Below are 22,675 nucleotides of genomic sequence, written 5' to 3'. Positions count from 1 at the left end.
CCCTGAGCTGTTTTTAAGCATTTAGAGAGATGCTTTACAGTAAGCCTATTGGACATAGGTACATTAGACGGGAGAGGAGATTTTTCTAGGCATTCTCTATGACCTTTGCAGAGGTCATTCTGCAGGGAGAGGGAAGGCTGAGTTCTGATTATGAATGACCTGATGCCATCTTATCATTATAATGATGTGACCATTCACTGTAATCTGATCTGTGATGATAAGAAGGACACCGCTGGAAAGTTTTCTCTATAGAGCAGGAAGTGTCAAAATATTATTGAACCTAGTGGCCAGAATAAAAACTGCAAAAGCATGATTATTTTATAGTATAGATACTCTGAAACATCTTTGAGAAAAAAAACCCAAATCCTAATCATTAAAGGGGTTATCCTAAAATTTTAACTGTTTACCCATCTGCAGAACAGGCAGCCTTACAAGGTGCATGCTCTGCCGCTCTCTATTTACGCTTTGCAGGACTTCCACAGATAGCCAAGTATTGTAATATGGTCAAAAGTCCCATCTGTTCATCTCCTCCCTACTTAACTACAATTATTTTTTGTACAGTGAACCACTGATTAAACAAGGCTCTAAGGGAACCACCACTCCACTAGGCATTAACCTGATTAAGATCCACTGCAAGAATGAAGCTGTGTATCAGTACCACGTCACATTTACGTAAGCATATGTTTTTTTTCTAGCATTTATAATCCACCTTTGTTTAATGGGAAAATTTATAATTTGCTACTTTTTATTATTTTTATTTTTTTACCCTTTTCTTGCCAGTTTTAGTTGTGCAAAAGTTATCAAGTTGTGTAGTTTAATATGATTTTGCATATTTTTTTTAATGCACTTTTTTGTTGTGTGGTTTTTATGCTACTTATTTTGTTAAGTGGAGTTGCATAAAATATTTAGCAACATATAATAAATAAGTCTAAAGACTCTAGGCCAAAAAGTAAAATGACAAGCATGGCAAAAAAAAAAAAAACGCAAAAATCCTATATTCTTGATATATGTTTCTAAAAAAAGTAAAAGACAGCACACTGGCACAAATAATTGATAAATTCTCCCCTTTATGTTTTTTTTTCTGCTTGCTTTTGTCATTGGGAGATGGCAGGACACAATGGGTATAGGCTAGTGCCACTAGGAGGTGACAATAATTACTAGAAGGGAGCTTGCTGCCATGCTTTCCTGCCAGTCTATACCCTTCCTGCAAACATAAAGCTAAGCCAGTGTTAAAGGGGTATTCCAGGGAAAACTTTTATTTTGATATCAGCTGGCTCCAGAAAGTTAAACAGATTTGTAAATTACTTCTATAAAAAAATCATAATCCTTCCAATAATTATCAGCTGCGAAAGTTTAGTTCTTTTCTGTCTTGCAACAATGCTCTCTGCTGACATCTCTGCTTGTCTCGGAAACTGCACAGAGTAGAAGAGGTTTGCTATGTGGATTTGCTTCTACTCTGGACAGTTCCCGAGACAGGTGTCATCAGAGAGCACTTAGACAGAAAAGAACAGCTCAACTTCAGCAGCTCATAAGCACTGAAAGGATTAAGATTTTTTTAAATAGAAGTAACTTACAAATCTGTTTTAACTTTCTAGAGCCAGTTGATATATATATAAAAGTTTTTTCCTGGATAACCCCTTTAACTAAGCCAATGTCCATAGGAGGAAGAGGCTGAAGGAAAAAGGACGCTTAGAACATGGTGCTGCAAACTCTTAGATGGAAGAAACGAAGTCCAGGTAGTAGTTAAAAGGTCCCCAGCAGGACCATTTATTATTTAAAAACAATAAAACATATGATTACACGTTTCGGGAGGAGCCCTCCCTTCCTCAGATCAGACCCTGATCTGAGGAAGGGAGGGCTCCTCCCGAAACACGTAATCACCTGTTTTAACTACTACCTGGACTTCGTTTCTTCCATCTAAGTTTCTTACATCTCTCCTCCCATATATATCCTGGGGTAATACACGAGGCATCGTCCGTCGGTGCTTCTCTCTTTTCTACTTCCAAACAATGTCCATAGGAGACTGCCCTCCTCTCCTTTTCCTTGTAAGTCATGTCCGCCTCCTTGGTAGGGTCCCTCCAACTTACAGAATCACAGTGCAGCATGGAAGATCAGCTAGCATCAACCATTCAATTACTGACCTGGACAGTGCGAGTCACTTTCCAGGTCCAGCATGAGCCTCCTTCCACATCCCGAGGCGAGGTCTCCTTAAGCCAGTGTTTCTCAATTCCAGCCCCCTAACAGGTCATGTTTTCAGGATTTCCTAAGTCTTTCACAGGTGACATAATTATGGTCAGTGAGTCAGACATCACCACAATTATATCACCTGCGAAAGACTAAGGAAATCCTGAAAACATGACTTGTTAGGGGGCCATAAGGACTGGAATTGAGAAACACTGCCTTAAGCCAACATAGACTCCGTCCACTGACCTTTCCAGACCACTAAGACTTTGAGTCTCTGCTTGCCAGGAGAGGAAACACCCCAGTTGGTGCTATGCACAACCTGCAGATTTGTGATTGTTCCAGTACCTCATTTTGAGTGTTTCCAGGGGTTCTAGATGAACCTTTTCAAAGTCCCCAAGAAGGATGGCTCGGGGAAGACCTATTCTGGATCTCAAGAGGCCGTATTACTTTGTTCTTGTGTGGCGATTTTAGATTGAATCCTTTTGTCCCCAGTCACCAACCATTACATGCCCTCATAGTAGAACATGCTGTACTTTCTAGAATGCTTCATTGGGGGGCACAGGACCATGGGTATATGCTGCTTGCCACTAGGAGGCTGACACTAGGCAAAAAAACAAAAGAAGGTTGGCTCCTCCCCGCAGGATATACCCGCCACCTGACTCTGAGCAACTCAGTTTTAGCTTAGTGTCAGCAGGAGGCAGACACAGGTCTGGAGTTCTCCAGACCTGGTCTTATTTCTTTTTTTTTTTTCCTAGTATCAGTCGATAGTTAGATTTTCTTTCCTTTTTTTGTTTTTTCTAGCGTGGGGCGACAGGAGCATTGCTGTATGGGCTGTTAACCCCTCCTTGCCATCAACCAGCACCTGGTGGTGTACCCAGGGTCTGGGTCCCCCATTGGCCCCTGTTTTCCAGAGCTGGCATAAGGCAGGTGGCCCTAGCTGGTCGAAGACTATTTAGGCGAGTGTCTATGTGGCTATTAATTAATAAATAGCCCTGTACCTCACAAGTTCTATTACAAAAACACATAAATATATAAAAATCTCAAGATGGTAGATGTGAAACACTCAAATGGAGAGAACCTGGTACTAGCGGGCTTCATATATGAACTCCTTGAAATGGAATTAAACACTTGAAACATGGAGTCATTTCAAGTTGAATAAAAAGTAATATTTTATTGATCACATTAAAAACAGGAAAAAGGGGGAAAAGTTAACGCAGGAGGAGAATAGGACAGACAATGGCGTCACTACTGCCAGCACATGTAAACATTGTAGGAAGTACAAAAAGAGGTAGCAGGTGAACTGTGCGTGCTAATACAACCTCAAGTCAAAATAAAGAAAGTGCAGCAGGAGCGATGTCCTTCATCCTGGGGGTGGCTTCCTTTCAGTGCAATTAACTATTTAAGTACATTTGGCCCAATCAGGAAGGAGAACGTATAGCTTAAGCAAATATTATGCACCTGGTATGCCGGAATAAGCACCTATCTCCATTGTGGCACATAGCGCACAAACTCCCGAACGCCGCAAGTACTTCCGGGTATCGCGTCAGCTGACTCCGTCACATGATAGTCACGTGACGGGCAGTGTAAGACGCAAACCCGGAAGACCGCGGCGCCGGAAGTCAGCGCATGCGCACAGGGATGGCCACGGCAGTAATAGATAAAGTTGCATATGGAAATTCATAATATTTGCAAGTTTTTAATTAATCTATATACACAACAGCGTCAGAGGGTAAATCAATACATAAGATGCAACCTCAAATCAATAAGATACAATTATACAATAAGAAGATGTAATACAGGCAAATAGGGTATTTAAGCAATGCCAAATGTGCATAGTGCATAAGCAACAAAGAGACAAAAAAAAACATATATAATGGAGAATACAAGTGTGCATAAATACATAAAAACACATCAAAGTGACAAGTAATTCATATGAAAGTGCTGAAAAAATCTGCTAAAAAATTGTGGAAAATATATGAATATATATATATATGTGTGTGAAAAAAATGATATATAATAAATAAATATAAAAAAATGATAATGATGAAATCAATAATGGAGTGACAAATATACATATATAAAACCAAAGAATAAGTTGGCCAGCACTATTGATTCCAAACTATTGTAAAAACCTGGCTTACAGGTGCAGGCTGCTGGGCTAAATATACAGCAACAGGAGAATACAGCAGCACACTGCTAGCACAGAGATATAGATGAAACATGAGTATATAGATAAAACATGAGTATATAGATAGAACATGATAAGCTATACAGCTGTAGTGCAATAACTGAAAATTTGAAACTATGAAATTATGAGGTACTTAGCTTGCAAATTTGGCGCCAAATAGCGTGGACCGTTCCACCACGGTAAGGTGACCTCATTCTGGGATGGACCCTACACTATGAATATGCCTCTGTGTGAACAGTACAGCAGGCATTGCAAGGTCTGAAACATCCAAGGCACCTTATATACAGCTAACAGAGGTGGGTAGGGTGCAGGAGCCAACATGGAGGTAGCCACTCCCCCGTATGTGTAATACAACCTTACCGTGGTGGGACCGTCCACGCTATTTGGCGCCAAATTTGCAAGCTAAGTACCTCATAATTTCATAGTTTCATATTTTCATTTATTGCACTACAGCTGTATAGCTATTCATGTTCTATCTATATACTCATGTTTTATCTATATACTCATGTTTCATCTATATCTCTGTGCTAGCAGTGTGCTGCTGTATTCTCCTGTTGCTATATATATATATATATATACCGCCACACACACATATATATGAAGAAAAAAAAACACACACAAAGGTAAGTATAACAATGAAGATACCATAATGTATAAGTGTATATGTGACATGTATAAGGGCACTGTTGAACTAGAAGAAAGAGGGGGGGGGGGGGGGGAGAAGGGACGGAGGGGGGAAAGGAAGGGGAAGGCATAAAAAAAGGGGGGGGGAGTGGGAGGAAGAAGAAAAGGGGGGAAAACAGAATGGGGGTTGCACTCTTTTTTTTCTTTTCTTTTTTTTTAAACTTTTTTCTCTTCTTGCTTTTCCTGAAGAAAGACGCTGTTGGACAATATGGAATGAGTTCCTGATGGGACAAAAAAATAATAAACAAAAAAAATTAATAGTGATACATAAAAACACATGTTAAAAACAACTAATGCTCACAGAAACGGAGCAAAGGGTAATGTTTCATTTAAACCAGAGAGTTGTAATGTATTTAATCTCCAGATCCATTCACTTTCACATCATCTCAATTTGTTGTGGATATTACCGCAACGTATGCCCAAGTCCACAAAATCATTTCCTTTTGAATTTCAGAAGCGTACCATCACAATTATGATGTGACAAAAAGTGTCTGGCAATTGGTTTCAAAGTGTCAACACATTCATGGCCCCTAGCAAGTCTAATGTCACGTATATGTTCCTGAACGCGAATTTTCAGCCGACAGGAAGTCATGCCAATGTAAATCTTGCTACAAGGGCAATAGGCATAGTAAATTAAATTTTTTGTGGTACAATCAATACTGTGATTTGTAGATATTGTAGACTTTGTTTCCAGCAGCATTAGAGAATGCATCACTCCTCTCAATATTGGGGCATGCGACGCATCGCCAGCAGGGGTTACAACTTTTTTATAGGACCAAGGGACACAAATTTGTTTGGACTAGATGCAGGAATGTACTCACTTTTTACAAGTATGTCACGTAGATTTCTGGATCTCCTGGCAGTCATTTTCAAATTTGAAGATACTTAATGTCGTAGGACTGGGTCTCTTCTCAAAATTGGTAAATGTTTTTCAATAATCTTCTTCAACTTGGACCATTGTGAATTGTAGTCAGTTATAAACCGAATAGTCATCAGGCACCTTGGTTTTCTGGATGTCTTTTTCGCACGATGATATGCTTTCTTTAAGGATCTGTTGCTGTATCCGCGTTGACGGAATCTTAATTGCATAATCTTGGCTTGATTTTCAAAATCTTCTTCCGATGAACAAAATCACCGGATTCGCAGATACTGGCCTACAGGAACAGCATTGATCACATGTTGAGGGTGTGCTGAGGATGCATGTAAATAAGAATTACTGGCAGTTTCTTTACGGAAAACATCAGTTTTGATAAAGTTTCTTGCATCACGGCTTAAGCACACATCCAAAAAGTTAACAGTATGGGAATGAGAGGTATATGTAATTTTAATTTCTCTATCGGCTCCATTGGGGGAAACAGACCATGGGTGTATGCTTCTGTCTCTAGGAGGTATGACACTATGGCAACAAAAAAGTCGGCTCCTCCCAGCAGGATATACCCGCCTCCAGGCCCTGAGCTAATCAGTTTTAGCTTAGTGTCTGAAGGAGGTGGACATGGTCTGGAATACTCCAGACCAGGTCTTCTGTTTTATTATTTTCCTAGTTAGGGATGTGTTAGTTTTTTTATTCCTTTTTCTTTCATGTTTTCAGGTGGGGACTCAGGAACTGCGGCTCACTGTTTCCCCATTGCGAGTGAGGGGGCACAGACATTGCGTATATGCGCTGTTCACCCTCCCTCGCCAACGGTCAGCGCCTGGCTTGCTTCCCCTATTCCCTGCTCGCCTCGCTCGCACATGGTAGCTAGGCGTGATGCAGGTGACAGAAAGCTGACTGAAGACCTCACAGAAGACTCCATTAGGTAAGTTCTTCTGACTGAGGTGAGTATATTTCCCTTTCTCCCTTAGGTGCTGACTTGCAACCTCTGGAGACCCTCGGTTTTTGGCCCACCTTTCAGGATTTATGGGGCTGGCCTGTGCTAGGGGATTTATCTTTATTTCTAGGGTGAGCAATGGCATATTTGGAGGGAATGGCTCATTTTATTCTTATGCAAGCATGTGTGTGTGTTTTTTACTATGTGGTTGACAGCCGCGGCGCTTACTATGCGGCTGACAGCCGCGGCGCTTATACTGTTCGGTGCGCATGAAGCGCCGACTTACTTTCGCTTTCAGCAGCAATCTGCTGCCGGCGAATATGTGTCTCGCCCGCTCACTTCTCCGCGAGTGCATATGCGGCTGACATGTGCGCTCGGGGCAAGGAGCGGGCGCCATTACGATCTTCTTCTTCGGCATTCGGCGGCCGGGGCGCTATAGCTCCACCCACAGGGCCGTCGGAGCTTACTGGAGGCGCGAATTGCTCTCCAATCAGCTCCATGCGCGCGATTAGGTGACAGGGGCCAATCAGACAGTGCCCCTGCTCCAGGCACGCCCCTCTCTGGCTATTGGCTGGTTTTTTTCCCCCTCTCTATCTACACAGCGGAGTTCTCCTCACAGCAGCTGCTCTGGGGACACAGACTCGGGGAGAGAGTTCTTTTTTCATTATGTCTGTAGTAATTCCAAAATGCCTGGTTCTGTTGAACCCACTTACTCTGCCTGCTCCACTGCTCCCCCAGACCCCCTGGCACCCCCGGATGCTCTAGCAGTCCCGGTGGATTCGGCCGCCCCTCCAGCCTGGGTTCTTCCCTATCCCAGTATATTTATGACTTGACTCAAGTCTCCCATTCGGTGGCTTAGGCCTCCCGTGACGTGGTGTCTGCCTTGCAGAGGTCTGCCCTGCGCCCGCCCTCTATAGGATCCCACTCCTCTTCTCCATATGCCTCTCGCTCTCACAAGCGTACTAGGGGTGTTTCTTCTGACTCTTCCATTGAGTCTTCAAGTAGACGTGGGTGCCCCCCTCATGGGTCCCGCCCCCCCCGTGTCATCTGGTCACAAACGTTTCTCCTCCAGAGGACGTTTCCGGAGTCGCCACTCTGCCTCGCCAGAGCCGTGTACCCGATCAGGGTCGCCCCCCTCCAGGGCTGCCTCCACTTGTTCACATTCTCTGGTGAACTGGCGGATGAGGCTTCTGAATCGGCATCTGACTCAGAAGACCGCTCGGATACAGTTGAAACGGTGAACTCATTGGTTGCGGCCATAAGAGACACCTTTCACTTAGAGGACCCAGGATCTTCGGATGTGACTCCTGAAGTATCCTTTCATCGTTCTGAACCAGCACCTCAAATGTTCAGCTCTCACGCTGAATTTGACACCCTTGTGGAATCTGCATGGAAACATCCGGACAAGAGGTTCCCGGGAATGAAGGAGGTTCAAGAGGACCTTGTCTCTAAAGTGGTTTCCCCTCCCTCAGTGGATCCACCAATTTCCCGCCTCGCTAAGGCTACTACGTTGCCGCTAGCAGACGCGGCTGCCTTCAAGGATCCGACGGACAAGAAGGTGGAGTCCTTGGCGAAGTTTGCCTCTGAAGCAGCAGGCTCTTCTCTGCTTCCTACCTTCGCCTCTGCATGGGTGTTCAAGGCCCTGTCGGTGTGGTACTCAAAACTCCGTCAGGGTATCTTAGCGGGATCCCCCCCAGAGGATCTGTCTGCTTTGGTTCTCCAATGCTCTAAAGCTGGGGACTTTCTGTGCACGGCTTCCATGCAGTCAGCCCGTTGTACTGCCTTTGCTGTGGGTCACCTAGCGGCCCTCCGCCATTCCATGTGGCTTATGGCGTGGGATGCGGAAGCCGCCTCCAAAAGGTCTCTCACCGAGCTTCCTTTACTGGTACCCGTCTTTTTGGCTAGCGCCTTGACTACTTCCCAAAGGAAATCCTCTTCCTTCCGGTCCTTTCGGACTTTTGGCCCCAATAAGGGGTCTGGGCAGGCGCCTTCGCGGGGCAAGAAGGCTCCCTCGTTCCGGGTGCGCCCGTCTTGAAAGTCGGACACCAACCGTTCCGGCCGTTTTGCGGCAAAATCGGCCAACCGCAAACCCACTTCCGCATGAAGTGAAGCCCCCACCCGCAGGTCGTCTCTTACTTTTTCGAGACATCTGGACCACACACATTCAGGACTCTTGGGTCAGGGACGTGGTGTCCAACGGATACCGAATCGTTTTTTTCAGTCCCGGGCCCCCCTGTCACCTTCTCTGGCAAAGCAGTTTCGGGAGGCTCTCCAGTCCCTGCTTCTCCAGAGAGTTATTGTCCCCGTTCCTCCATGGGAACGTTTTCGGGGTTTCTATTCCAATCTTTTTGTGGTCCCCAAGAAGGGCGGTTCTGTTCGGCCAATCCTGGACCTCGAAGCGTCTCAACCGTCATCTTCTCATCCGCCACTTCCGAATGGAATCTCTCCGTTCAGTAGTGGCATCCATGGAGCAAGGGGAGTTTCTTTCTTCGGTGGACATCAAAGATGCCTACCTCCATGTCCCAATATTCCCGGCCATCAGCGGTACCTCCGCTTTGCGGTTCCGAAAGGGCATTTTCAATTCGTAGCCCTCCCCTTTGTTCTGGCCACTGCTCCTCGGGTCTTTACCAAGATCCTTGCGCCTGTAATAGCACTGTTGCGGTCGAGAGGAGTCTCAGTGATCCCTTACCTGGACGACCTTCTCATCAAGGCTCCCACCAGAGTCCAGACTCTGGAGAATGTGGTTCTCACTCTCCAGACCCTTGATCACTTCGGGTGGATGGTCAACTGGGACAAGGCTGTCCTCTCTCCCACCCAGTCTCTGATCTTCTTGGGACTTCAATTCAACATGGCCTCTACCCGGATTTGCCTTCCGCCGGACAAACGTCTGACTCTCCTGTCAGGAGTCCGCTCCCTTTGGGCCCAGGTCCCAGTTTCCATCCACATTTGCAGGGAAGTCCTGGGTTGGATGGTAGTGGCCTTGGAGGCCGTAACCTTTGCCCAGTTTCTTTACCGTCCCCTTCAACTGGCGATTCTCTCTCGAGGGGACAGATCTCCTCTGTCTCTCGATCGCAAGATTGCTCTCCCTCATCGTATCCGTCAGTCTCTGCTCTGGTGGCTCCGCTCCCCCCCTTCTTCAGGGGCGATCATTTTTTCCCCTCCACTGGCAGGTAGTTACAACAGATGCCAGTCTGTCGGGCTGGGGTGGTGTGTTCAGCGATTGGACGGTTGAAGGCCTCTGGTCTCCCCAGGAAGCCCTTCTTCCGATAAACATCTTGGAACTGAGGGCGATTCTTCTTTGTCTTCTTCATTGGGAGTCCCTGCTTCAGTCCCGCTCTGTCCGCGTCCAGTCGGACAACGCTACGGCCGTAGCTTACATCAATCGGCAAGGTGGCACTCGCAGCTCGGCAGCCATGGCCGAGGTGACAAAGATTCTCCTCTGGGCGGAAAACAAGGTTCCGGCCATTTCGGCGACTAACATTCCAGGTGTGCTCAACTTGGAAGCAGACTTCCTCAGCCGGTCCTCAGCCAACCCGGCGAGTGGTCTCTACATCCAGAGGTATTCGCGCAGATCTGCGACCTCTGGGGCATTCCAGACGTGGACCTTTTCGTTTCTCGGCACAATCGGAAGATTGGTCCATTTGTGTCAAAGTTCCGGGACCCCTGGCTCTAGCCGTGGACGCCCTAGTGATTCCTTGGGCGGGGGTTTACCCTGCCCTATCTCTTCCCTCCCCTTCCGCTCCTTCCCAGGGTCCTGAGGAAGCTCAAGGCGGAGGACGTTCCCGCCATACTGGTAGCTCCAGTTTGGCCCCGAAGGATGTGATATGCCGACGTAGTCAGGCTCCTGGACGATGCTCCGCTGCGCCTTCCACTTCTTCCAGACCTGCTGTCTCAGGGTCCTCTTTGCCACCCCAATTTACAGTCGCTGCATTGACGGCGTGGCGGTTGAGACCGCGGTTTTGAGAGCCCACGGTTTCTCTTCCCAAGTCATTCGCACCATTCTCAGGGCTCTTAAGCCCTCCTCGGCAGAAATTTACCACCGTACCTGGCGGTCTCATTTTAGTTTGTGTGAAGCTCAGGTCTTGTGTCCTATTACTTTTTCGGTTTCCGTCTTCTCTCTTTCTTGCAGTCGGGATTGGAACTGGGGTTGTCTCTCAGTTCCCTTAACGGTCAGGTTTCGGCCCTTTCTATTCTTTTCCAGCGTCCTCTGGCTTCTAATTCTCATGTCCGGACCTTCCTTCAAGGAGTGGCACATGTTGCCCCTCCTTATTGTTCCCCTTCTCCCCCGTGGGACTTAAATCTGGTTCTGGGTGTCCTCCAAGGTCCCCCTTTTGAACCTCTTAGGGAAGTGTCCTTGCGCCTTCTTTCCTGGAAAGTGGCGTTTCTTATAGCTATTCATGTCCGGACCTTCCTTCAAGGAGTGGCACATGCTGCCCCTCCTTATTGTTCCCCTTCTCCCCCGTGGGACTTAAATCTGGTTCTGGGTGTCCTCCAAGGTCCCCCTTTTGAACCTCTTAGGGAAGTGTCCTTGCGCCTTCTTTCCTGGAAAGTGGCGTTTCTTATAGCTATCACCTCTATTTGGAGAGTGTCCGAATTAGCAGCTCTTTCCTGCCGTTCTCGGTTTCTGGTGATTCACCAGGACAAGGTCGTTTTCCAGCCAGATCCTTCTTTTTTGCCTAAGGTCGTTTTGGCTTTTCATCTCAATGAGGACATCATCCTTCCGTCCTTTTGTTCCGCTCCTTCTCATCCCAAGGAGCTTTTACTCCACAATCTGGATGTGGTGCGGGCCGTTCGGTCCTACCTTTCTGTCACCGCATCCTTTCGTCAGTGCGATTCCTTTTTCGTCCTTACGTAAGATCGTTGCAAGGGACAACCTGCTTCCAAGGTCACCATTTCTCGGTGGATCCGGTCTGCCATTTCGGAAGCCTATCGCTGTAGGGTGAAGATCCCTCCCTTCAGGGTTTTGGCTCATTCTACCCGTTCTGTAGGGGCATCTTGGGCTTTCCAGAACAAGGCCTCGGCCTTGCAGATCTGCAAGCGGCTACCTGGTCGTCTTTGCATACTTTCTAGAGGTTTTACCGGGTTCATACCTTCGCATCGGCTGATGCTAGTCTGGGCCGGAAGGTACTGCAGGCGGCGGTGGTTCAGCCGTCCGCCCAACCGGGTTTTCTACTTCCCACCCAAGGGACGGCTTTGGTACGTCCCATGATCTGTGTCCCCCAATGGAGCCGATATTGAAAAGGAGATTTTTTTTATACTTACCGTAAAATCTCTTTCTCGAAGGATCCATTGGGGGACACAGCTCCCGCCCTTTTGGGTTTCTCTTTGGTTCTCTGTCCGAGGGTGAGTTCAGTTATATATTTTCTGGTTCTCGGACAGTTCGTGTTTTCTCCTTGACCTGTCGGTCCTCTCCTATTGCTCTGGAACTAAAACTGATTAGCTCAGGGCCTGGAGGCGGGTATATCCTGCTGGGAGGAGCAGACTTTTTTGTTGCCATAGTGTCATGCCTCCTAGAGACAGCAGCATAATGGATCTCCCAATGAATCCTTCGAGAAAGAGATTTTACGGTAAGTATTAAAAAATCTCCTTATTTATATCATTGTGGTTAATGGAGGTCATGAAAGTATCCAGCTGTTCTACAGTTTCCTGCCAGATCATGAGGACATCATCGATGTACCACGCCCAAAAGAGGACGCGGTCTATCTTGATGTCCCCATGATCTGACAGGAACAGATTCCTCTCCGACAGCCCCAGGAACAGATTAGCATATGAGGGCGCACAAGGCGCCCCCATAGTGATGCCCTGGAGCTGCAGGTAGCGGGATCCTTTAAAAGTGAAAAAATTATGAGTTAATGCAAATTCCAAAATCTCCAGGAGGAACTCGGACATCTCAGGTTTTGTATTACTGGATTCAAGAAAAAAGCGTGTGGCTCTCAGGCTATCTGGATGACGTATGCTGGTGTATAGCGATTCAATGTTGCATGTTACCAAGAGTGTTCCTTCATCTAAATGCCCTCAACCCGACTTAGTAAATCATTGGTGTCTCGAATGAATGACGGTAGACATTCTACAATGGGCTTCAACTTGTGATCAATATATCTACATGCACTTTCGGTGAGATTACGTTACCTAAGATGATGGGTCTTCCCAGGGGTCTTGACAAATTTTTGTGTATTTTTGGAAGTAAATCCAAAGTAGGGATTCTCGGGTGGGTGACTGTCAAAGCTTTACGTACATCGGAAGAGATGATGCCATTATGTTCTGCCTGCATCAGAATTCCTTCAAACATATTTCTAAAAGATGACAATGGGTTATACATCTCTTAGTTGTCTCTGTGCTTCTGCTTCATACATAGACGTAGGGTATGTATATATGTGACAAAACGAAATTATTGTCCAGCACCAGGATGTGGATAAAAACGGGTTTCTTTATTCAATGAAGACAGCTACATACATGAAATCTCTGACGCGTTTCACGCTTTCGCGCTTAGTCATAGAGTGGCATACAACACATAAGAACACATATATATACACTAAAATTCCTTCTCACCAATTGGTGATAAAACAGATGTAAAATACGAAACAGATTCGGTGTATTCAAAAAACATGTACTGGATTCACCAGAAATATACATTGTATTGTGGATGCAGTGTGAATAACGTTCAAGGCACAAGCGAAGACTGCGACAAATATATAGATTTATCAGAATGAATATATATTATATGTAAAAAAAAGATTTTTTCTTTTATATAAAAAAAGAGTTACAAAAAGATATTGCACAAACCGCAGGAAAAATCGCATGTGTCTGAATATATACCACAATGTCCAATACCATATTTAAGCAGGGACCATTATCAAAATAAGTAATTAATAATATGAATAAAAATGCATTCCTTTTTTATATCAAACACCCAACTGGGAAGTAGAAATGAATATGTCATAATTAAATCCAATCTATGATTTAAACCAGTTGGGTGTCTGGTATTCAGAACAAATATCCAGTAAGTCTCCCTATTTAGCAGTTTTCTACGGAGATCTCCTCCCCTAATGTTATATTTAACCTTTTCGATGCCCATAACTACAAGAGATGTAACATCCCCTTTATGAATATCTCTAAAATGTTTGCGATTTCAATCTATTTGGCACAATTCTAGATGTAAATAAGTTTGCACGTGATCTTACTTTGCAGAGACATTTTTCACAAATTGAAGAGATTGATTGTAATCTAATATCTGAAAGAAATGTCACCAATAATGTTTCTGCTGTAGGATGCCATAATTTTATAGATCAAAAGACTATTGAATTTACGTATTTTGGAAAATGAGTCTGCTGCAATGTGTGATGATGTAGGGGGGAAGTTTTGTACGGCCAACCCTGGGTTCTATCCTGTGGCCTCCCGTTCGGAGGCCCTGGATAGATTACAGGAATTGGTTGAAAATGATTTAGTGAAATTAAACAGTCAATGTAAAAATCATGCTGGTAACTTAAATAAAGCAGAAATGATAGCATTAAAAGAGTTAATGGGAAATGATTATATCACTATTAGAAATGCCGACAAAGGTGGAAATACAATAATCTTGGATGCGGGATTGTACAAAAAATTAAATTTAGAAATGTTGGCGGATGCCAACATCTATAAAAAATTACAGAACAATCCCACATCTGGGTGTCAATTGAAATTGAAAAAAATCTTAAGTGAGGGGGTAGCTCTAGGTGTCATCGACAAAAAGTTAGAGGAATATTTATTTGTTTAAAATCCTGTGATGCCCATTTTCCACTCACTCCTCAAGGTCCACAAGGGAGTCTTCCCGCCACCTTTTAGACCCTTTGTGGCGGGTATAGGCTCACTTGTGGAACGCTTGGGGGAGTGGGTGGATCATTATCTACAGCCTATTACAAAAATAACTCCCACATATATAAGAGATACAAAACATATCATCAATTTGCTTGATGATATCAACTGTGAGCCTGGTTTGGCCCTGGCCACATGTGATGTCATAGCACTATATCCCTCTATACCCTGGGTCAAAGGCATGGAAGCTGTAGAATACTGTCTGGATCAGTTCAGTAGTTACTCCCCTGGATTGAAGGAATACATTCTTATGGCATTAAACTATCTGTTACAAAACAATTTTTTTTATGTTCAATGGCCAGTATTACCTTCAATCCAGGGGAGCTCCAATGGGGGCTAAATATTCGCCTTCCTTGGCTAACATTTTTATGATCTACTGGGAAATATGTTTTCTTTTTTCATCCTCCAACCTTTTCTCCCACCACATCCAGTGGGTGGGTCATTTTATAGACGACCTACTGCTGGTGTGGAGGGGGACAGAAAGTGAATTTGAGCGATTCATGAGCTATATAAATGATAATAATCTCAATTTAAAATTTACCTCCCATTTTGATAATATTTCTGTGAATTTTTTGGATATTACAGTGACATGCCGGGATGACAGGTTTGTGGTAAGTCCGTATAGAAAAGAAACGGCAACTAATTCTGTGTTACTTGCCACATCCTGCCACCCACGACATGTTGTAAAAAATATTCCCTTTGGTGAATTATGTCGAATTAAACGTAACTGTTCTGATCCAGAAAAATACGAAAAAGAAAAAAAGATTTGGGAACAAAAATTTGTTGAAAGAGGGTATGGAAAAAAGGATATAGAGATTGCTAAAAATAAAGTGGAGAAAATAGACAGAAGAGATTTAATTGGAGAAAGTAGGAGAGATGACGGAGATGGGTGGAAAAAACAAGAGAAACGCAAGCCAACTTTTATTACTGCATATAGTAGACAGTTTGCAGGTATTAGACACATTATCAATAAATATTTACCATTACTTGAAATGGATCCACTTTTGAGAAATTCAGTATCTGGGGGTGTTAGTATAGTGTCCAGAAGAGGTCCGTCTTTAGGATCTAAAGTATCACCCAGTCTCTTTAGTAGTAATACAGACAGTGCGGCAGCCAGTACTTGGTTGAACAGCACGGGAAACTGGAGATGTGAATATACCGAATCTGTTTCGTATTTTACATCTGTTTTATCACCAATTGGTGAGAAGGAATTTTAGTATATATATATGTTCTTATCTGTTGTATGCCACTCTATGACTAAGCGCGAAAGCGTGAAATGCGTCAGAGATTTCATGTATGTAGCTGTCTTCATTGAATAAAGAAACCCGTTTTTATCCACATCCTGGTGCTGGACAATAATTTTGTTTTGTCTGCTACTTGAAGCCGGAGGCGGGACTGGTGGATCCGCGCACAGAAGGTGTGTGATTTCTGGGTGAGCGGTCAATGCTTTCTCCTATGTATATATGTGGGTATGTTTCCCTCCCCTGTCCGTTCCCCCTCCCCTGGACCTGGGGGAGCTTTTTCCTTTGTCTGCGGAAGGTCTCCCTGGCATATGAGGGGTTGAACCCGGCGTCTCTCTCTCTCTCTCTCTCTCTCTCTCTCTCTCTGGCCGTTAATGGCCTTTCCTCGTTTTTTTTCCCGTTTTTTTCCCCCCGCGGTTTCTCTGTTCCTCTGGCGGCGCTTGTGCTAGTTGAGCCCGCGGCTTGGGCCTAATCTTAGCTCCATCCCCTTTTTCGTTGCCCGTATCGTGCACTCGGTCACGTGAACCTCTTCTGCTGCCCCCGGCCTATCTCTTGTAGTGCTCAGGGCTGCTTTTCTCCTCCCCCTCTCTACTGCAGGTCAGGAGGATCCTCCTTCTTCTTCTGAACCAGCGTGGACTTGGCTGGACTCACTTCTCCTCAGCCTTCGCTCAGCTCTACCTCCCTGCAGTCATCTTGCACTGCTGTCTTCTCCAGATAGACCCTTCAAGACTGGACACAGGATCCTGGGTCTATCTGTCCATCTGACTTATTAGTGTCTACTCATGTCCGACCCCACCCCCTCTCTCCGACAAGCGGCCCCTGCGCTGGTCACTTATTACGCCTGTTCAGGCTGTAAAACCAGAATGCCAGGCGGGTCGACTTAGCCTACCTGCCCGCCATGTGCATCCTTGCTGCCCGGGCTACCGTTCAGGATGACACGCCGGACTGCGAGATGTCTCAGTTGGTCTCCTCCCTTTCTCAGACAATCTCAAACTTGGCCAGGGTCTCCCAGGAGGTGGTTTCTGCTTTGGGGCGGTCCTCCTTGCATTCATCTCCCAGGGAGACGACTGTTTATTTCCCCCTCCCACCATTCTCTACGGCCCTCCCGTCGCTGCCCGGGTCGCCTCTCCTCTGAATCGTCACCATAATCCGGACATGTGGGGCCCTCACACCACCGCTCTTGCTCCATATCTACCTCCTCCAGGCGCCGCCGCAACCGGTCACCCAGTGTCCGCTCCCGGTCTCTGCCCTCCTGCTCCCAGTCCACCTCCACCTGTTCTAGGACTCCTACGGTGCGCTCCCGGTCCCCAGGGGAGCTTGTGGACTCAGATTCGGTTCCTCCCTCAGAATAGACTCACCGTATGTCAGATTTGGTGGACAGTCTGATGTTTACAGCCAGGGACACCTTCCATCTACAGGATCCAGGAACTTCAGGCGTGGTCCCTGAAGTGTCCTTTCGCCCCACTCGTCGGGCACCTCAAGTTTTCAGCCCACACACTGAATTTGACGTGCTGTTAGAGGCGGCCTGGAAGCATCATCATAAGCGCTTCCATGACACTAAGAAACTTTGGGCTCTCTTTCCCTTCCCTCAGGACCTGGTTACAAAATGGTCTTCGTCTCCTACGGTGGACCCTCCTGTATCACGGCCGTCTAAATCCACTACCCTTCCGCTGGCTGATGCAGCCTCCTTTAAGGATCCCTCAGATAAGCGCATTGAAAATTTGGCAAAATTCGCCTTTTGAAGCAGCAAGCTCAACTTTGGCACTAGCTTTTGCCTTTTCTTGGGTATCCAAAGCCCTGTCAGTTTGGGCCGATCGGTTGTGCCAGGGGATTTTAGCAGGTGCCTCTAAACTGTAGCTTGTAAACCATTATGTGTGGCTATGGCATTTCTGGATGGAATCTCTGCGGTCAGTAGTCGCCTCCATGGATCCAGGGGAGTTCCTCTCTTCCGTGGACGACCTACTCGTCGGAGCAGAACCAGGTCAGTCTCAACATCACTCTGCAGACCCTTTCCAGTTTCGATTGGATCATCAACCGCGAGAAATCACACCTGTCTCCGTTTCCATCTCTGTCTTTTCTTGGGATCCGTTTCAACACGGCGCCGGCTCATTCTTCCGGAGGACAAGCTCCAGGAGCTGTTGTCGGGGATTCACTTGCTTCGGCGGCCAGCTCTGATTCCTGTCCGGGCCTGCATGTCTGTTCTAAGCAAGATGGTAGCTTCCATGGAGGCAGTTCCCTTCGCCCAATTTCAGTACCGTCCTCTCCAGTAGGCCATTCTTTCTCAGTGGGACAAATCTCCCTTGTCTCTTCACCACGGGCTCCGACTTCCCATCAAAGTTCACCGCTCCTTTGGTGGCTTTGATCTTCTCTCCTCCAGGCGGGTTACTCCTTCCTGCCTCTCTATTGACATGTCCTGACCACAGAAGCGAGTCTCCTTGGCTGGGGTAGTGGTTTTCGGGACGAAGCAGTCCAATGCCGTTGGACCTCGTCGGAGTCCGGTCTCCCCATCAATGTTGTGGAGCTCCGTTCGATCTTCCTGTGTCTTCTTAACTGGACTCGCCTGCTGCGGGGTCTTCCGGTACGGGTGCCGACGGACGACGCCACTTCCGTGGCATACATCAATCCCCAGGGCGGCACCTGCAGCTCGGCGACCATGAAGGAAGTGTCGAAGATCCTCTCTTTCGGACAACGCCACGGCCGTGGCATACCTTTCTTTCCTGGAAGGTGGCCTTCCTTGTCGCAGTCACGTCCATTCACCATGTGCTGGAATTGGCTGCCCTCTCTTGCCGTTCCCCTTTTCTGGTGCTTCACCAAGGCAAGGTAGTTTGGCCGGTGCCCTCTTTTCAGCCCAAGGTCGTGACTTCTTTTCACTTGAACGAGGAGATTGTGTTGCCTTCTTTCAGCCCATCCCTTTCTCATCCGCAGGAGCGCTAGCTTCACAAGCTGGACTTGGTCCGGGCGGTTTGGACTTATTTGTTGGTCACTTCCTCCTTCTGGCGGTGTGACTCTCTGTTTGTGCTTCCAAATGGGCAGCTCCCGGCTTCCAAGGCCACTATCTCCCGGTGGATACGCTCCGCCATTTCGGAGTTTTCCGCTGCTGTGGTGCGGGGGTGTTTTTTCGTGGTCGGTTCCCTTCTTTTGTCTGGGTTTTTTGATCGGACTCTTCTTTCTTGTTTGGTTCTCCTTCTGCTTTGGGACTAAACTGAGTTGTTCAGAGTCAGGAGGTGGGTATATCCTGCCGGGAGGAGACGACCTTTTTTAGTTTTTTTGCCTAGTGTCCGCCTCCTAGCGGCAAGCAGCATATACCCATGGTCCTGTGTCCCCCAATAGAAGCTCCGAGAAAGAGATTTTACGGTAAGTCAAAAAATCTACTTTTTTGCAGCGGCTCTGTTAGGCTTGAATAGCAAGAAATGCATTATAAAAGGTTGGTACCCTTTGATCTGTTTGCGGTATTGACTTTTTTCTCTTATTTTTGCATAGACCAAATGTGGAATGTCGCAATATGCGATTTGGCATGTTGAAAGATCATCGTTCTGTGACCGGGCAAGTAACTGCTTTTGATGGTTCCATCCTCTACCTTCCTGTCAAGCTTCCACAGGTACAAGAGTATACATTAATATTTATTTTCACCCTATTGGAGATGTTATACAGAAGAAATGTGTAACTTGCTACTAGAAATCGTTTGGACCACAATAACTAAGAAATGGATACTCAGTGTAGAATTTTCTGCTTTTTGTATTTTGCAGAAGGTTGAACTAGAAAGTGAGCGTAGAACAGATGGCCAGAAGATAAAACTTACTATACAAATGACCAAGATCTTAGAACCCAGCTCAGACCTTTGCATTCCATTCTATAATGTTGTGATCAGAAGGTAAGAAACACTTGTGATTTGTTATTGTGAACCCGACCTGCTTTCGCCAGGTTGTGCCTCAAAATGTGGTGCCGTCTGCCACAATGTGGCGCATCGCAGCACAAATTCTGTCTGTGCCAGAATTTGTCACACTGCACCAAAATAACCTGTCAAAGCCGAAAAAGGGGCGTGGCTTAGTGCTGGGCGGTATGACCAAAAATGTGTATTACTGTATTTTTCAAATTTATGGCGGTTCCACAGTATTTGACGGTATTTTTTTTCCCACTCATTTCCCCCTAACCCCCCCCCCCCCCTTGAATGAATTATCAGCCGCAGTGCTTTGGGGAACTAATCATATATGACCCGTGGGCACTGCTCTGCTTTTCCTCCACCCCACCAAATGAATGATCAGCCGCAGCACTGTCCCCACATTGGGGAATTAATCATGTTAGCCGCAGGCACTGCTCTCCTTCTCCTCCTTTGAGCCGCGGCACAGGAAATGAATGAGTTGTGAGCTGCGGGCGCAGGACGGAGAACGGAAGCTATCACCTCCCCCTGCAAGCACTGAAAGCCAGCGGGCCACGGTCGCTGCTGAGCTTCTGATCAGAAGCTCACTGGCTTTCTGCGCTTGCAGGGGGAAGTGACCGCTTCCGTTCTCCGTCCTGCGCCCGCAGCTCACAACTCATTCATTTCCTGTGCCGCGGCTCACAGGAAAAGGAGAGCAGCGTCTGCAGGTAACATGATTAGTTCCCCTATGTGGGCTGACCGGTATTGCGGTATAGGGAAAAATTCATATCGTAGACAAAAAACACACCGGTATTCGGTATGATCCGGTATATCGCACAGCACTAGCGTGGCTGCCCAGAATTAGGACGTGGTTATGGAAAATTGGGTTTGTTTTCACAACCCGACCTGTTTACTATTGAATTTAAGCCTCTAGGCAGCCAGTATGTCCTTTTACTGCCACCTACCTGCGTAGGTTGCTTTCCGTTTGACTAGGATAAAGTCAGCCTGGCACCTAAAATTTTCTGTCCTGATCCAATACCTACCGTATTTTTATTACTTGCATTTACTTCTATAGTTATAGTGTACCTCCAATGTTTTATTGACTTTTTGAAGAATTACTACTGTGCAGCACTATGCACCATAATCATTTTCCTAAATAACTTTGATTTCTCGGTCGCTTCATTGGGGGACACAGGAGACCATGGGTATTATGCTGCTGCCGCTCGGTAAAAAAAAAAAAAAAAAAAAGTTGGCTCCTCCCAGCAGGATATACCCGCCCACAGGCCCAGAGCTAATCAGTTTTAGCTTAGTGTCAGTAGCAGGCAGACCCAGGTCTGGAGTGCTACCTGATCACCCCTAAATGCAACAAAGTGGCACGGTGCATAACAGTATGGACCGTCAACCCCTTTTTGCCAATGGTCAGCACCTGGCAGTAGCACTATCACTGACTAAAATGACACTTCAGTGTCAAGTAGCTATCCTAAACCAAAAAAACTATTCACAAAAAATAGCTAGAAAATTCGCTTTATTATGAACCACATAAAAACCTTATTACACAAATGTCCAAAAATATAAAATCTACAGGTGATGATATCCCACTAGTAAACATTGTTCTCCTGATATAGTCACCCATTAAGTCCCAACGCGTTTCCCCATGTTTCTGATAACAATACATCGGTTCATCAGGAGATCACAGAATAACAACCAGGAGCGGAAAATCCACACACTGTAAGGCATACATGTAATCAATGCATACAAAAGCATAGATAGGGGTAGACTTCACAAAAAATCACATTGAATTGTTGAACAGATTGCTTGTAGTTCCTTGATCCTCATAAGAGCAAAAGGAGGAATTAAGATATTTAAAGATGATTATAGAAGAGAGACCCCTACAGGTCCATCACAAATACGAGGGAGTCATATAATCCGTATTGTATACTTATTCTCTAGAGTAGGTATCCCGATATAGCGACTACCCCTCACTGTCGATAGGATCTTTCCACATCAGATAGAAAACACATTCCGCTTTCACTAATCCGTAAGACACAGATAGTCCCAAGTTTTTCAATATCACCTACAACACACTAACTCCACATGTAATCAATACAAAATCTGCTCATAACAGGACTTATAGCAACCCCCTTAGCTCCAGTAGTTCCATAGGATAAGTCCTCACTCTTGAGTATGGATATCGCACACTGCTGCTTGCCGATCCAGGCTGCAGGTGCCGGTCCAGGCCCGCTCCTGGTTGTTATTCTGTGATCCCCTGATGAACCAATGTATTGTATCAGATACACAGGGAAATGTGTTGTAACTTAATGGGTGTCTATATCAGGAGAACGATATGGATATCATCACCTGTAGATTTTATATTTTTGGATATTTGTGTAATAGGGTTTTTATGTGGTTCCTGGCGGTAGCACCCTAGGTAGCATCCAAATACCCGAGCCCCCCCCCCTCACCTGCCGCAACACATGTGTTGCGGCCAGGTTCAGTGAAGCTGGCCGTGTTTTTATTACCTTTTCTAGCCGAGCCCTCTTTAGACAACGGGTCTCTGGTCTCAAAGGGACAGGCCGGAAGCGCCACAGATCGGGTCTCCGGCCACTGGGTCGGCCCGTTTTCCAGCGCTCCTTTCCTTTCTTGGCAGCCCGATTCTGCATTCATCCAGCTGGGCCATGTTGCAGCAGGGGCGGCCCGCGTGGCTCTATTAATTTAGCCCCCGGATTCATTATTCACTGTATACCATCGGTCGGCGGCGTGGTTTGACTAGCGCGTTATTTCTACTTCAAGTGCCGTGTCAAGTCTATTAGAAAAAAAAATAAGACCAGTGCTTCTTATGTGCGCTCTGCGCCCTCTAGTGGCT

General features: G+C 46.1%; 1 protein-coding gene and 1 long non-coding RNA gene across 6 annotated transcripts in view; one reads left to right on the top strand and one right to left on the bottom strand.

Moving 5' to 3' along the window:
* PIWIL2 (piwi like RNA-mediated gene silencing 2) overlaps nucleotides 1-22,675 on the top strand; it is a 204,614-nt gene that overhangs the window by 50,784 nt on the left and 131,155 nt on the right. For all 5 annotated transcript variants that reach the window (XM_056571072.1, XM_056571068.1, XM_056571070.1 and 2 more), the window contains 3 exons: nucleotides 562-672; nucleotides 19,437-19,554; nucleotides 19,703-19,827. In XM_056571072.1, the coding sequence (XP_056427047.1) occupies nucleotides 562-672; nucleotides 19,437-19,554; nucleotides 19,703-19,827 (354 nt within the window). The remainder of the gene's footprint in view (nucleotides 1-561; nucleotides 673-19,436; nucleotides 19,555-19,702; nucleotides 19,828-22,675) is intronic.
* Nucleotides 5,152-22,540, bottom strand: LOC130367970 (uncharacterized). The gene is made up of 3 exons (XR_008892234.1): nucleotides 22,332-22,540; nucleotides 5,878-6,210; nucleotides 5,152-5,277 (listed from the first exon to the last, which is right to left on the bottom strand). It is a non-coding gene; the product is annotated as an uncharacterized LOC130367970 (long non-coding RNA).

The sequence above is a fragment of the Hyla sarda genome, chromosome 4 (genome assembly GCF_029499605.1).
Source record: "Hyla sarda isolate aHylSar1 chromosome 4, aHylSar1.hap1, whole genome shotgun sequence".
NCBI classification, from domain to species: Eukaryota; Metazoa; Chordata; class Amphibia; order Anura; family Hylidae; genus Hyla; species Hyla sarda.
This window is presented reverse-complemented; position numbering and strand designations above follow the sequence as displayed.